General features: G+C 32.3%; 1 protein-coding gene across 1 annotated transcript in view; it reads right to left on the reverse strand.

Annotated features, from left to right (window-relative positions):
• Nucleotides 1-15,823, reverse strand: part of SLC22A3 (solute carrier family 22 member 3) — a 120,089-nt gene that overhangs the window by 57,595 nt on the left and 46,671 nt on the right. The window contains exons 2-3 of the mRNA XM_074309385.1: nt 3,178-3,281; nt 1,735-1,889 (exon numbers count right to left, since the gene is read on the reverse strand). Of these exons, the coding sequence (XP_074165486.1) occupies nt 1,735-1,889; nt 3,178-3,281 (259 nt within the window). The remainder of the gene's footprint in view (nt 1-1,734; nt 1,890-3,177; nt 3,282-15,823) is intronic.

The following is a 15,823-nucleotide window of genomic DNA, read 5'->3' on the forward strand; positions in this document are numbered from 1 at the left end:
GGTACTGACCTAAAGTCCCAGTGCTGGTGTCTACCATGTGTTGAGACTGGTGGGATGTTCCTGCGTTAGCTTCTGTTTCTTACCCTAAGCTACACTAAAGTATGTGGACGTTCTGAGGCTCATGGCTGACTGTTTGCCCAGAGCTACACTTAAACAGGTGGTAGGGCCAGTGCTGCTGGCTACCTGTTTGTTTGACTATGCTGGTAACATATGGGGTCCTGGTGCTCATGTCTGCCCATTTGCTTTGGCACTTGTAGGGTTGGCTCTATTTGTTTGCCTGAGACTATGCAGAAGATCATGAAGATATTCAGATGTGGTTTTTGTACATTCCCTTAGCTATACTGAAGCATGTGGGCAATCCTGGTGCTAGTGTTTGCCTGCTCCATCTCACTGGAACTCAAAATTTCCCATTGGTTTGCTGAGGCACTGTTTGCTGTTGGATTATTGGAGTGTTTCCTGTCTTGGACTGTGCTCTCCTTTTACCCAAGCGAGACAGACCTTTGTAATCAGCCTTCCAAGTTTCTTATATTATTTCCCCTCATCCTTTTTCTGGTTCTGCTGTTACAGAATTTGATTAGGATGCTATTTTATGGTTCTTTGGAGATGAATATGGTAGAAGTACAGTGATTTCCCACTTTTCCCATCAATTTGGCTCCTGGGAATTCAGCTGAATCTATACTTTCTTGTTATTCAACAACAACAACAAAAAAAATATTAGAGGCAGAATAACACTGTAAGCTTCAGAAGTTTGGAAGAACTAGCAGTTTGCTAGTTGACAGATGGGACCACAGTCCTGAAATGCAACTTGCTTAACCTGGCATTAAGGAAACTATGTCCTTAAAGCAAGGAAGATACTCTTCCACTGGGTACACTCAGAAGTGAACTCAGTGGTGGAAGAATGTTTCTCCTTACCATTTTAAGTTTAAGCCTACTTTCTCCAATGTCCAGAGTATAGAGGGAAAAGTATCCTCTGATTTGGGATTATTCCCATACTTTCGGTCTTGCTGTATCTAATCAGTAAATATCCTGTGTAAAACCTAATTAAAGTTAATTGATATTAAATTGATATTAAGGAGACAATAACTGGAACTACAAATATTAATGGAGCAGTAATCATTGGAGACTGATACTAGGAGGAACACATCAGAATGGGATTTCAAGCTAATAGTATTAAAATAATTCCCTAATCCTCAGAAGAGGATTAGGAATTGAGGGAGAAATATAACCTTGTTATGGAAATCCTACCTGGAACTCTCAGAGTTTATGTCATGCAAATTTATTTTCTTAATCTACAATGCAATCATCACTCTTCCCCACCACCATTTTTATGTATACTATTTCTTTTGAATAAAAACCTGTCACTGGGGTCTCTTTCAATTATCAAATTCTATGAATCTGAATTATTAGTAATACATTCTTTGGCTTTGAAGAAAAAGGGACATCTCATCCAGGTTGTAGAGATGACAGCTTTTAGAAAACTCTGCTGCAAAAATAAATCGAAATAAAATGTCTTTGCTCTATTTTTAAAGATTCTGAGATTGATATCAAGAACATCTGACATGAAAGAAACTGCTATTTAAACTGAAGAGGGTAATTGAAATGAAATGAGTTAGAACTACATTAGAATGTAAACTCCCTGAAGGTAGAGACTACTTCACTTTTATTTTTTTATCCTCAGTGCTTTCCCATTCCAGAGGCTCAATTATGTATATTGAACTAAATTGAAATTCTTACCAATAACATATGATGTCATCCATGTTCCCTTTCCAAAAACACCTTGCAGGAATCGAAAAATCACAAACACAGTAAAGTTTGGAGCAAATGCTACAACGATACCACTTACTCCCACACCAAAGCAGGAGATTAAATATATAATTATTCTTCCATACCTTTTTGAGAAAGAGAGAAAAAAATTACTTCAAATCATTTTTCAACACAATACAAATAATACATATAAATATATACTAACTGATACATATTTTTCATAACTAATGTTGAAGAGAGTCATTATATTTCTTTCTTTTAAAACTATCACAACTTATCTTGTCTTTTTTACCATAATATCACTTTCACAATGTTTCATGACTTGCCACTATAATTGATGCATTTTATGGACTCATTTCATTTTGGCTATTCCAAATTTTAATTTTTGACATATCAAATTTGATCTCTCTGCAAAGTACCTAAAATTTCTGCACTTAAAAAGATATTGGCAGTGTCTTACTATTTTTATTTCATTTTTTTCTTAATTACATATAAACATTTTTTACTTTCTTTTTAAACTTTGAGTTCCAATTATTTCCCTCTCCCCCTTCTCTTCTCACATGTACAGTCATGCAAAACATTTCCATATTAACCATGATGCAAAATAAAACAAACCAAAGACCTTAACAAAAGTAATATTAAAAAAAATATATGTTTCAGTCTGTATTCAGACTCCATCAGTTCTTTCACTGGAGGGGAACAGCATTTTTCATTATAAGTCCCTCAGAATTGACTTGTATCCTCACTTTTTTTCCAAATATAACTATCAATACATAACCAATTCATTTGTTCCACATACTATTTTTATCTTATTTGTTGATTAACTGCTTTCTATAAATGGCTAAATCCTTGGGGAAAAGCTCATTCTCATCTTATGCTATGATATGAAATCTAAATCTGTAGAACTAAAACATATGAATTATTTAGTGAATAACCTAAAAACTAGCAAAACTAAGGCTAGGTCCACATAACTGAATTAATTAAAACACAACCTATAACTTACTCTGTCTTGACCATTCAATAAATTTGTATTATGATTTCACATTGATTCAGGTAAAGTGAATTCAGTTCCTATGGAAGCAGATCAATCACTAAGCAGATGGGAATGTTTTAATATGACATGTTGCTTGGCTCTATATCTGAGATAAAAGAACCTTTATTAAGATTCACTAATGAGTAATAATAAAGATGTAATAATAAAAATAAACAATAAAGTTTTCTATCAAGGAGATGAAAGTTATAATTTGAAAAACAAAATCCCATCAAATAAACAAAAAATGAGAATTAATCACAAACTTAGAACTTTAGAATTTGGGGAAGTTCCAAATGTAGAAATTTTTTTTAAGCTCTTAACATGTTCATTTTTGTAGTTACATGTATTAACTTAAAATAGATTCTCACCTTCATACTTACCTGTCTGCTGCATAGCATAGAGTAAATGCTCCAGCCAAGAAACCCAGACTTAGAACAGCTTGGCTCAAGTCTAGCATCCAAGAGTTTAAACACACCAGGTTAAACTATGATAAAAAACCAAAAATCATAATGAGACATGATGAAGTAGTTAACCTTCAAAAAACTGATTATAAGCAAGCTGTTTCACCCTTCTGTGGCTTTGTGTCTCATCTGTGAAACTAATACCTACCTTACCTAATTTACAGGGTTATTCTGAGTATATCAGCTAAAATAAGAGACAAGCTCTCCTGGATCAGTATCCCAAAAAGATCACTGAAAAGAGGGAAAAAACCCAGATGTGCAAAAACATTTGTGACAGTCCTTTTTGTAGTGGCGAATGACTGAAAATTGAGTGGATGGCCATCAGTTGGGAAATGGCTGAATTATGGTATATGAGCATAATGGAATATTATTCTTCTATAAAAAATGATGAGCAGACTGATTTCAGAAAACCTTGGAAAGACTTACATGAACTGATGCTAAGTGAAGTAGAACCAAGAGAATATCTTACACAGCAACAAAAAGATTATATGATGATTTACTGTGAATAAAACTTTCCAAAGTTATATTTGGAAAAAAAAATTATATGATGATCTACTGGCTCTTTTCAACAATGAGGTGATTCAAGGCAATTTCAATAGACTTGTGATGGAAAGAGCCAGCTGTACCAAGAGAGAGAACTATGAATACTGAATACAGTTTACAGCATAGTATTTTCACCTTTGTTGTTGTTTGTTTGCTTGCTTGTTTCTTTTTTCTTTCTCGAGATTTTTTTTCACCTTTTGATGTTATTTTCTTGCACAGCATGACAAATGTGGAAATATGTTTAAAAGAATTGCATATGTTTAACCTATATTAGATTTGCTATCTAGGGGAGGGCGGGAGGGAGAGAGAAAATTTTGTGACACAAGGTTTTGTAAGGGTGAATGATGAAAATTATCTTTGCATGCATTTTGAAAAATAAAAAGATTTTATTTTTTAAAAGTTAAGAAATAAAAATAAAGTGACAAGAAATCTCTGAATGAATAAAAGCCCTACAAAAATATACAGTAATAATAATGCTAGTCATTTAAAAATCATTTTAATTAAACTGGATGATATGATGAGACAGCTACAGCCAGACAGATAAGGGATGAGGGGGAGGGAAAGAAAATTAATTGAGAACAGATCAGAGACTAGACACTTCGAAGAATGGAATGATCCTGCTCCAATTCAGGCTAAGAGATGACATGTTGGCATGGCAACTACATTAAAAGATCCAATGAAGTATCTTCTACAGTTCTGGATAAAGGAATAATTCTTAAGCAAACAAGAGATGAAAGAAATTATAGAAAATAAATCATATCATTTCAATTACATGCAATAAAGAAGCTTTTGTGATAATATAAGTAATACATAAGATAAAAAAGAAAATGGTCAATTGGGAAGAAATCTTCATGTCAAACATCCCTCATAAGTGTTTGATATCTAATAATGGAAATTAAGATGAATGTAAAGCACTAAAAGCCATTTTCCAATGGAAAAAATGGTCAACAGATATGAACAATTAATTTTCAAAAGAATTGCATGTTATTAATCTGAATTATTGCTGTAAATTGCTAAGAAAAATGCAAATCAATATTATCTTGACATTTCACCTTATACCAAGCAAAGTGGCAAAGATAATAAAATGTGGGAATAGTTGATGATTGTAGAAAGACGCATAGACACTATGAATTTTTGGAAATATGAATTGTTCTATATTTTCTTGAAAGAAATTTGGAATTGCTCAAAAATAACTAAAAAAAACCCCAACCTAAACCATTTCCCCCAAAGAGCTTACTGCTAGGCATATACTCAAAAGATGCCAAAGATAGGAAGAAAGAAAGGAAACAATTGCCAACTATTTATTATGCCAAGAATTTTACAAATATTATCTCATTTGATTTTCAAAACAACCTTGGAAGGCAGGTACTATAATTACCCCCATTTTATAGTTGAGGAAACTGAAGTAGACAAATTAAATGACTTGCCCAGTGCCATACAACTAGTATTTAAAGTTGGATTTGAACTCTGTTCTTCCTGACTCCACCCATAACAAAGATCCAGTACACACCAAAACATTTATAGTAACAAAGAATTGTAAACAAAGTAGCTGACAATCAAATGGGAATATTTCATTATCAATGGTAAGTCAATGGGAATTAAACACAGACCACAATGGGAATTACCCTGTTGTTTATGAATGTGGTGGGATACTGTTGCCCAATAAGAAAAAAGGATTATGATTATTCATAAGGTATGGGAAAACTTTATGTACTCATGCAATAGGAACAACTGCATAATAAATAGCAGATAAAAAGACTGTATTTAAATAGCAAAATAAGAAAAGGAACATGAGTCATATTTAATAACAATGAGCAGGGGCAGCTAGGTGGTGCAGTGCATAGAGCACCAGCCCTGAATTCAGGAGGACCCGAGTTCAAATCTGGTCTCAGACACTTAACACTTCCTAGCTGTGTGACCCTGGGCAAGTCACTTAATTTTCATACAAATTCCAAGGTTGATCATTGTTATTTTTCCCCGCTGGGAAAAATAACAATGATCAACCTTGGAATTTGTATGAAAATGTATTTCAGTGCCTTTTTTGTAGAGATAAGGGATTATGGTTATGAAATGCTGTATATACTCCTAGGTACCATTACTGAAGACTAATTTTGCTGAACTTTTTTTTTCCTTACAAAAGATGAAGAGAAGGAATAAATATATTATTAACAATATATTAAAAACATGTGAATACTGTCTTTTTATAAAGATATCAGTAAAAATATTTCTTGATGACTTATCTTAAACTACCAGCACTTTTCTTTAATTCAGGTCACACTCCATTAAAAAACAAGGTTGGGAGTGGTGAAAATACTGGCTTGGGAATTTGAAACCTTAGGTCTGAATACTGGCCCTGCTCTTTACAGCAATACATTAGTACCTTCTCTGCATCTAATGGTCTGGGAGTTGCCTAAGAGTTTGAGCTGCTTGCCCAGTGTCATATCCATCAGATGTCAATCACCTGTTAGAGGTAAGACTTAAACGCAGATATTCCTGCCAGCACTCTATTTCAGCATGTAGATTCCTGAAAAGTTTTCAAAAAAACCTAAAGATTCCTATAAACTTTCTGATCGTGATCATAAAAATACAAGGCAAATTATTTTATACATTTTAAGTTTAGAATATCTAGACAACCATTAAAAGAAGTTAAGCATGGTTCCAAAACAGTGATGGAGGCATTAATCTCTACTTCTCCATTCACTCCCTTTTCTGGATGGGTTTAAATAAGGAAATATGTCAGAAACATAGGCAGAGTTATAACCAGTAAGTTTTGCCCAAGACAAGTAGCATTTCTTTGGCTGGCTGGGAAAAAGGGAGGGTAGTGCACAATAGATCCTGGGACATCCAGGCTCAAGGTCAATTCTGGGAAGGCTATCCTGTGTATACCAGAGGTCGGGTGGGGAGAAGAGAACCAAGAATACCCTATTTTAACTACTGACTCTTACTAACTTGGTGATAAGCTTGGTTGTTTGTACTGTTGCTAAAAGACTACAAGGGCTGTCAGCCCTCTAGATTTGAGGCTTTCAGACAAATACCTGATTACTCTACCAGAGCCTTGGCTCTGATCCTAGAAATAATTTCTTGAACAACTGTCTCTCAATTGGCAGGCAATGAACTCAGTATAACCATTAGAGCAGAGTCTTCCACAGAATTCTGCTTTTTTAGCCATTTTTAGCAAACTTCTTTTGGTAAATTTTTTTTTTAAATTTCAATAGTATTTTATTTTTCCAGATAGATAGATAGATAGTTTTCAATATTCATTTTTGTAAAATTTTGTGTTCTAATTTTTTCTTGCTTTCTCCCTCCCTTACCATTCTCCTTCCCAAGACAGGAAGCAATCTGATAGAGGTTAAATATATGCATTCTTTCAAAACATATTTCCATATTCATTATATTGTGCAAGGAAAATCAGACCAAAAGGAGAAAAAAAAAAACACAAGAAAGAAAAAATACAAAAAAGGTAAAAATACTATGCTTCATTCCACATTCGGTCTCCATAGTTTTCTCTCTGGGTGATTGACTTTTTCCATCCCAAATCTAGTGGAACTGCCTTGAATCATTGCATTGTTGAAAAGAGCCAAGTCCATTATAATTGACCATTATGTAATCTTCTTGCTGCTGTGTACAACATTTTCCTTGTTCTGCTCACTTCACTCACTATTAGTTCATTTAGGTCTCTCCAGGCTTTTCTGAAATCAGACTTTTCATAATTTATTCTAAAACAATAATATTCCATTATCTTCATATACCATAATTTATTCAGCCATTCCCAGTTGATGGGCATCTACCCAATTTCCAGTTTCTGAGCAAATTTCTTAAGAGAGTTCTTGGTTATTTAGGGTTTGAGGGAAGAGGTAATGACTGAATTCTCAATCAGTGTATATAAACTATAGTTGTAGTATATATACTTTTTAAAAATAGCATTTTATTTTTCCAAGTGCATACAAAATAGTTTTCAATATTCACCTTTGGAAAACTTTGTGTTCCAAATTTTTCTCCAGAATATATGTACTTCTTTATTTAGAACTAGTATGCTAGTATATATGTCTCTAATATATTTAAATTACTTCAGGAGTTAAGTAACATTCTGAAATAAAAGCAGAGAATTTCTATTCCTGTTACCCATGTATTCATTTTCTAAGAGCGACTTTAAAATAGAATCATTTCCAAATGGTTAGTTTCATGGCAAGATACTAGTATCTTTGAAACTGTGAAAAGGTTTTAGAACATTTCAAAGCAGCCAAAAAAAGATATATATATATATATATATTTTTAATGCAGGGATTCCACTGCTTTAGTAGTAATAAGAAAAACATTAGAATTTGTAAGATATGACAACAGGCTCTGCAGCCAGTAACTACAATTTGCACAAACAGAATATTCTTGGCTAGATTTTTAGTATGTAAAATTTTATATGTTGCTTGTGTATATAATATATAAGCTCTCTTCTCATTATGCCATGATGTTTTTCTTCCATATGTATATAAATACACATATACTATGTAAAATATAATGAATAATATACATGTATGTATAATATAAATATAGTATATTTTATACTTTGTATCTATTAAAAGTACATGGAATATGTATATGTATATGTGATATACATAATTACAAATATACATATGAAGACATATATATGTATACACATATATATATATATATATATATATATATATATATATATAATCCATAAACATGAGTAAATCTACATTCATATATAAGAAGCAGTATAGTAAAAATAGGTCTCCTCTTAGTTTTGGGATGGCCTACCTCAGTTCAAATCCAGACCCATCCTAGTCATGTGAGCATGGGTAACTCACTCAACCTTCAACATAATCAACACTCAAATTTTATGTTGTACAATAGTTACTGCTTCTTTTGGGGAAGTCCCCACACTCACTACAACAATGAAATCTCAAGTCTGTTGCAAACAAATTACCTTCAAGCTATTTATGTATTACCTTACAGGGATACCAAATTAAAGTTCAATCAACTAGTAAATTTTAAGAAGCTAGTATGGGTGCAGCTCTGTGCGAGGTATATGTTGGGGGGAGGGGAAATAAAAGGAATGAAAGGAGCTTTCTTTTAGGTTTAGCCTGGGCCAGAAAACTGACAAACAAAAATGTAAGTACTAAGCTATATTACAGTTTAAACTATGCTTGAATATTTAATTAATTACTAATTATATATTGTCTGTCCTTTGTTTTCAAAGAGAACCAATGACATCACAAGTGATTTCTTGATTGGAGGGTGAATTGGATTTAAGTGAGGCAGAACTGTACAAAGTTATCCAATCTCACTTTGTCTTGAGAGTCAATGCAATCTAGTGGCAAGATAAAAGTGAGGAAAAGTTTTGATGGCTTGGTATACAGTGGATGATCTTTGTACTCTTGATGGCTAACCAGGCTCTAAGCACTTCACAGCACCTGCTTTAGTCCCTTTTGTGGCCACTGGAACAAGTTATTCTCATCCGTATTTGGCAGGGGAAGTTTCTGCATGCTTGGCGTAGACACTCCCCTAATAATTGATTGGTTTGAAGCCCATCAGTTGCCTTCAACCTTGTTTAACCTGTCCACTGTGGCCATTGCACATGCTACAGTTTTTTGGAGCCACAGGCAAGAGTTGAAAAACAGGAAGACACCAAAAGTAGATTTAGCAGCCCTGAAAAGAGTTCAACAAGCCCTCACACCAGAGGTGCTAGTCCTCTAAGAATGTCTAACACACCACAATTATACATCCTAATTATAACTGGCATATAATTTGGAAAGGTGCCCTGGGAGGTTGGAAGTTATGAATTCAGAGTCCTGCTTCTAAGCAGTACTGACAGTGTAAACTGGGCAAGTCACTTAATCCTCATAGCAAAGTAGGTGGTCAATCTCCACTGGTAAAGGGAATTTCTTCTCTGTGTCAATGAAATCAAAGGTCTGATTTCCCCTTAATTAAATACAGTTATTGTCAATTGTTTATTTAAGTGCCCTACAAGTTTAGAGAAGAAAGAGATTAATATAGCTTAGAAAAATCAAAGAAATAATTCACTATGTCAGTTGGTAAAACTTAAGTTATTTTAACATGCAAAAATGTTTGTTGCAACCTTTTTGTAGTGACGAGGAGCTGGAAACTGAGTGTATGTCCATCAACTGGGGAATGGCTGAATAAACTGTGATATACGAATGTTAAGAAATATTATTGTTCTATAAGAAATGATCAGCAGGATGATTTCAGAGAGGCCTGGAGAGACTTGCATCAACTGATGCTAAGTGAAGTGAGGAGAACACTGTATATAGTAACAAGATTATGTAATGATCAACTCTGATGCATGTGGCTCTTTTCAACAATGAGGTGATTCAGGCCAATTCTAATAGATTTGTTATGGAGAGTGTCAGTGGATCACAGCCTAGTATTTTCATTGCTGTTGTTTGCTTGCATTTTTTTTCTTTCTCATTTTCCCCCTTTTTGATCTGATTTTTCTTGTGCTGCATGATAAATAAGGAAATATGTATAGAAGAACTGAATATATTAGCATATGTTGATTGAATTACTTGCTGTCTAAGGGAAGGGGTTGGGGAAAGGAAAGGAGAAAAATTTGGAACACCAGGTTTTGCCAGGCTAAATGCTAAAAATAATCTCTGCATATATTTTTTAAAATAAAAAGCTATTGTTTAAAAAAAAGATGTGTAAGATATAGGGTAGCAGAAAAAAGGGACATTAAAGGTAAATAGATAACAAGATCAAAAGCAGAGAAATAGAAGTGTAACATTTATGTTTAGGAGCACTTCATGCAGAAACATCTGGAGTTAGAAAGAACTCATATTTTAAAATAATGCACACTTTAATAGTAATTAGGTGACAGATTCTCATTTGATGGTAGTTGACCTCATGACTTATGATATTTTTCAAAAACTATGTATTTTAGGCCAGCAATATAAATTTGGAAAGGCAGTAAACATAATGCTTCATATTTCATCTGAATGTATGTAGGGATCGTAAAAAAAAAATAAGAGCACCAACTAATTTAAGCATTTCACTAATTTCTTGTAATTTATAAAACCATATGACATTCATGATGAGTAAAATCGTGAGAAAGATGTACTTTATAGACAGGGGGAGAGGAGGTCAATCTGGTGATTTCACATTAAGTCCTAGAAATGAAAATCTGCACTTATGTCTCTATAAAAAGAGCTATATCTCATCATGAACATTTAAAATAATTTAGAAAAATGTCTTTGGAATGCTATAGACATGTGCAGATCTCTAGATTCTTTTAAGTATTGAAATTACCAACAAAATATCAATTCAATTTGCTAAATTCAATTCCTAAAGACCAGGTTTGACCTTATCATTCAATTACTAAATAAATTATAGTGATTCCATTTCACCTCCAACTGAATACAAATCCCTCTGTTTGGCATTTAAATCCTTTCACAAAGTAGTTTCAAACTACTTTTTTTCCCATCCTTATTATATGTTATTTCCTCCTTTTTTGATCCAGCCAAACAAGTGATCTTGCTGTTCTCCACACAGACACTCTATTTCTTGTCTGCATGTTCTTACATTGGCAATCTTCAATTCTTGTCATGTACTTCCTGCTCTGTCTTGTCTTTTAGAATCCCAAGATCCTTTTAAAAATCAGCTAAGTGCAAACTCTTATATAATGTCTTTCTTGATCTATCTGATAATGCATTCCCTCTAAAATGATCAGGTATCTTATTTATATTTCTCTTTATATGTACATTTATGTACATACATATATTTTATATATGTATAAATGTTTTCTCACCCTATAGAATGAATACATGCACTATTTCATTTTTATCTGAGTATCTTCACTACTTAGCACAATTCTTTGCACTCAGTAGGTCTTTAATAAGTGTTTCTTATTGGCTAGATTCAATAAACATTTGTTAATATACAGAGCACAATGGTAGTCCCTAGAGATATGAGGATTCAAATATGACATTTAAAAAAAATGGTACCTGCCAAGATCAAGGCTGCAGAATCATCGAAAAGAGACATGATACTCAGTAATGAAGATCTAAACTGTACATAGCATGAACATCAATCAGATCACGGAAAGAACTGTTGCAAGCACAAGAACTTAATTTAAGAAAGATAATACATAATGTTGTGAGGCAGTGCATAAAATTATCTTACATTGTATAGGAAAGACAGATATTAGCACTCAACTAAATCAAGTAATATTAACATTATGCAAAATATTATCATTTCTTTTTGTTATATTAAAAATAAATCTAGAAAAATCAATAATAATATGGATTTTATATATTTGCTTATAGAGGGGCAGTGAGAATGGGTGGCTTTATTGTTTCTTGGTGTTCTTTCTTCTGGCTGTGACAACTGAAGATATTTAATCCATCTACTAAGCACCACTAGATTGGCTAGCTTCTTGAATTGTCTTATGTAGGTCAAGGGGATGTTGAAATAGGATTTGTGCAAAAGATTCAGGACCTTTGTGGTTCCCAAGTTTTTCTATCTTTCCTTCCAGTCACCAATTCCCCCAAACTTTAGGAAATATTCAATATTTCTGACTACTGTCTCAGAACAAAATTTATGTTGCAATTGACTACCTATTTCTGGTTTCTTGTGAACTACACTAACTACAAATACATCTTTGTCCTCTCCTAAAGACAAAGGATTTCTGTGAAAATTGCAGATGAACAAGATAGAATTAAGCTCCAAAGTAAAAACAAAGTTTTGATACTTCCAATATCTCAGAAAAACTCAGAAAGATGACAAAATGATGCTCTTCTTGAATGGATAAAATTGATCAAAACAGTTCTTTTCAATATAAATCTCAGTATAGATAGTCCTTTGTTTCAAGTTCTTTATTCTTTTGAATACTTTAGTAACAAAGCAACATTGGGGGTAAATGAGCTACCAAACTTTTAAAAACAGTGTTTTTCACATTGTTTTCATAGATAGTTCAAGAGCTCTCTAGAGACATTTTGGAAGAGAAGATATGTTCTGTTCAGGTCTATTTAACATGCAATGAAACCATATCAAGGATTAGAGTTTGGAACCCTGAAAAACAATGATGTGTTTACAAGCTCAGAAAGTTTGGGAAAACCACTGATTTAAATAAGTCATCAAAGACTGCTATTTACAAGAAAGGGTTGCTAAAACATTAACTCATCTTTCCTTGTATCTTTCCAGCAAGATCTCATTTAAGTTCAATACTGATTTAATTAAGGCAATTACATTATTTAATATTCCCAAGGTAGATTATTATTGTTTTTCCTATTTTGTAAATGGGATTAAAACAGATTAAAGCTGGAGGAGGATTAAAGGTTTCTGTGTACACACTAAATGAATAAAAGATGCAACTCCCCTACAAAACAGCATTCATTCCCCAAAAGGGACTAGATTTATTACATACAATCAGAAAAAGTAGCTAAAGGATACTATAGTGATTAGTTGCAGCTTCAATATTGCTAAATATTTAAAATTGAAACCACTTGGATGAATACTCATGTCACATTCACATTTGATGGTTTTTGGAAAATAGTTTTTTAAACCAAGAACTTTTTTGGTTTATGCTAACTTTGGTTCTACTATATGCTAAGCAGTCCAAATGGCTCTTTTCTTTTCTTTTCTCTTTTTCATTTTTTTCCTGGCCAAGCAGAACATAGGACTTGAAAAGGATATAAATTAAGACTTTGTGAATAGTGTGGCAAAGACTGGTAATATGCATGGGAAGACTACAATAGAACATATAGGCTTAAACCTAACTGTTCTGAGTTGTCCTTAAAGAATGGTCATTAATAGTTTTGAAAATAAGTGCTTAGAAACTTTGGAGAAATAAAATTAAACCTTTGAAAAAATCCATTAAATGGCATTGAATTTTACTTGTGAGCAAGTAAATAGCAATTTAGATTAATAGACATAGCAAAACTAAAACATTAAATTTTGGCCTAATCAGATCTCATAAATCTTACACTAGTATATCCTCAAATCATTGTAACCAATGAGTTCAGTTATCCTCCTATGCCTTTTCATGACTTCACTCAATTCTTACCCATTAGAACTGCAAAGAAATAACTGGCTAAAGTAAGAAGATAAAGAAAACTAGAAAGATTATAAGCAACATGTGAACATAAGCAAAATATGAAAAGATTATAAGCAGATGGATTCATTTATCCCATATTTATGAAACATAAGAAAAATATTAAAAAGATAATAAATTCCAAATGAAAAATCACAGAAACAATTTAGACAAAATATAAAATTCATTTGTTAATAATGTTAAAAAAAGCATTAGAATAAATAGACTCTTAATATGGTAAATAGTCCATATCTAAAACTAAGAGCTAGTATTATCTGAAATGGATAAATGATAACATGCCTTTTCAAGAAGATCAGGGATAAGATCAGGGATAAAGCAAGGATTTCCATTGTCATCACTATTATTTGATCTCACTCTGTGCTAGCATTAAACTAGTGCTAGAAAAGCTAGAAATAGTAATGACAAGAAAAAATAATGAAGGGCATTACCATAGACAGAGAAGAAACAAATATCACTATTTGTAGATGATATAATTCTGGAGAGTCAACTAAAATTAATTGAAATAATATATTCAGCAAAAAATAGAAAGGTATACAACAAACTCACAAAGTTATATATTTTAATGTATATTATCAGCAAAGCTCCTTAGGAAAAGTTAGAAAAATAAAATTCTTTTAAGATAACTAGAAAATTCTATTAAAAAGGTTTGGGGAATCCATTTACCAATGCACAAACATTAAATATAAAATATTCTTTCTAGAAATAAATACAAACTTAAATATTGGAGAGAATTAATTGCTCATGTTTGGAGTGTGCTAATGTAAAATGTTTGCTAAATTAATTTACAGATTCAGTGACATGCCCATCAAACTATAAAATTACTACTTTATGAAACGAGAAGAATAATGATAAAATTCATGTGGAGAAATAAAAGTTAAAAAATTTAAAAGGATATACTTTTTTAAGTAGGAAAGAAGAAGGTTTAGAATTACCAGATCTCAGATTATACTACTAAGCATTAATCATCAAAACTATTTAATGCTGGTTTAAAATAGAAAAGTTGATCAATGGGTACAGATTAGGTAGCACAGTAGGATGGTGTTTAATGAACCCAAGTACCCTAACTACTAAGATAAAGACTTACTATTCAATAAAATCTTGTGGGGAAAACTGGATATTAATTTGACATAAATGAGTTTTAGATTGACATTTCTACCATAATGAATATAAAAAGTCATTATTATAAATAAATTGTAGCAGCAGAATTAAGAAAGATCATGAGATCAGATGATTTTAATTGTATAAATAAGTTTTTGCATAAAAAAATCAATAAAATTAAAATTATTTTAAAATTTATTTTATTTTTAATGAAAATCCACTTTTTTCCTCCTCTTCCTTCCCCCATTCAGAAAGCAAGAAAAACAAAAACCATTACAAATGTGCATAAATTTAAAAAAAACCAACTCCTACTTTGTTAATGTCTATTTTTTTTTCAACCTTCAACCTATCTATCACCTTTCTAAAAAGAGATAAGTAGAGTGTTTTACTATGAGTCCTTTAGTATTGGGGTTGATCATTGCATTAATGTTCCTAAGTCTTCCAAAGTAGCTGTCCTGACAATTTCCTTGTTATTTTATAATTAATTTTAATACTTTTGCTTGCTTCACTTTATATCAGTTCACATAATTCTTATCATATTTTTCTGAAAAGATTTTTTCTTAATTGTTTCTTATAATACAATAAAATTCCATTATATTCATATATGATAACTTGTTCAGCCATTTCCTAATTGATGGGCACTGTTCTCAGATTCAAATTCTTTCCCACTGCTAAAACAGCTGCTATAAAGATTTTTGTCTTTACAGATTCTTTTCTTCTTTCATTGATCTCTTTTAGATATAGATATAATAGTTGTATCATTGAGTACAGTTTAATCACTTTGTGGTCATTACTCCAAATTGCTTTCTTTCCAGTTTGGCTAAATGAGTTCACAGG

Source organism: Sminthopsis crassicaudata, chromosome 4 (genome assembly GCF_048593235.1).
Source record: "Sminthopsis crassicaudata isolate SCR6 chromosome 4, ASM4859323v1, whole genome shotgun sequence".
Lineage (NCBI taxonomy): Eukaryota > Metazoa > Chordata > Mammalia > Dasyuromorphia > Dasyuridae > Sminthopsis > Sminthopsis crassicaudata.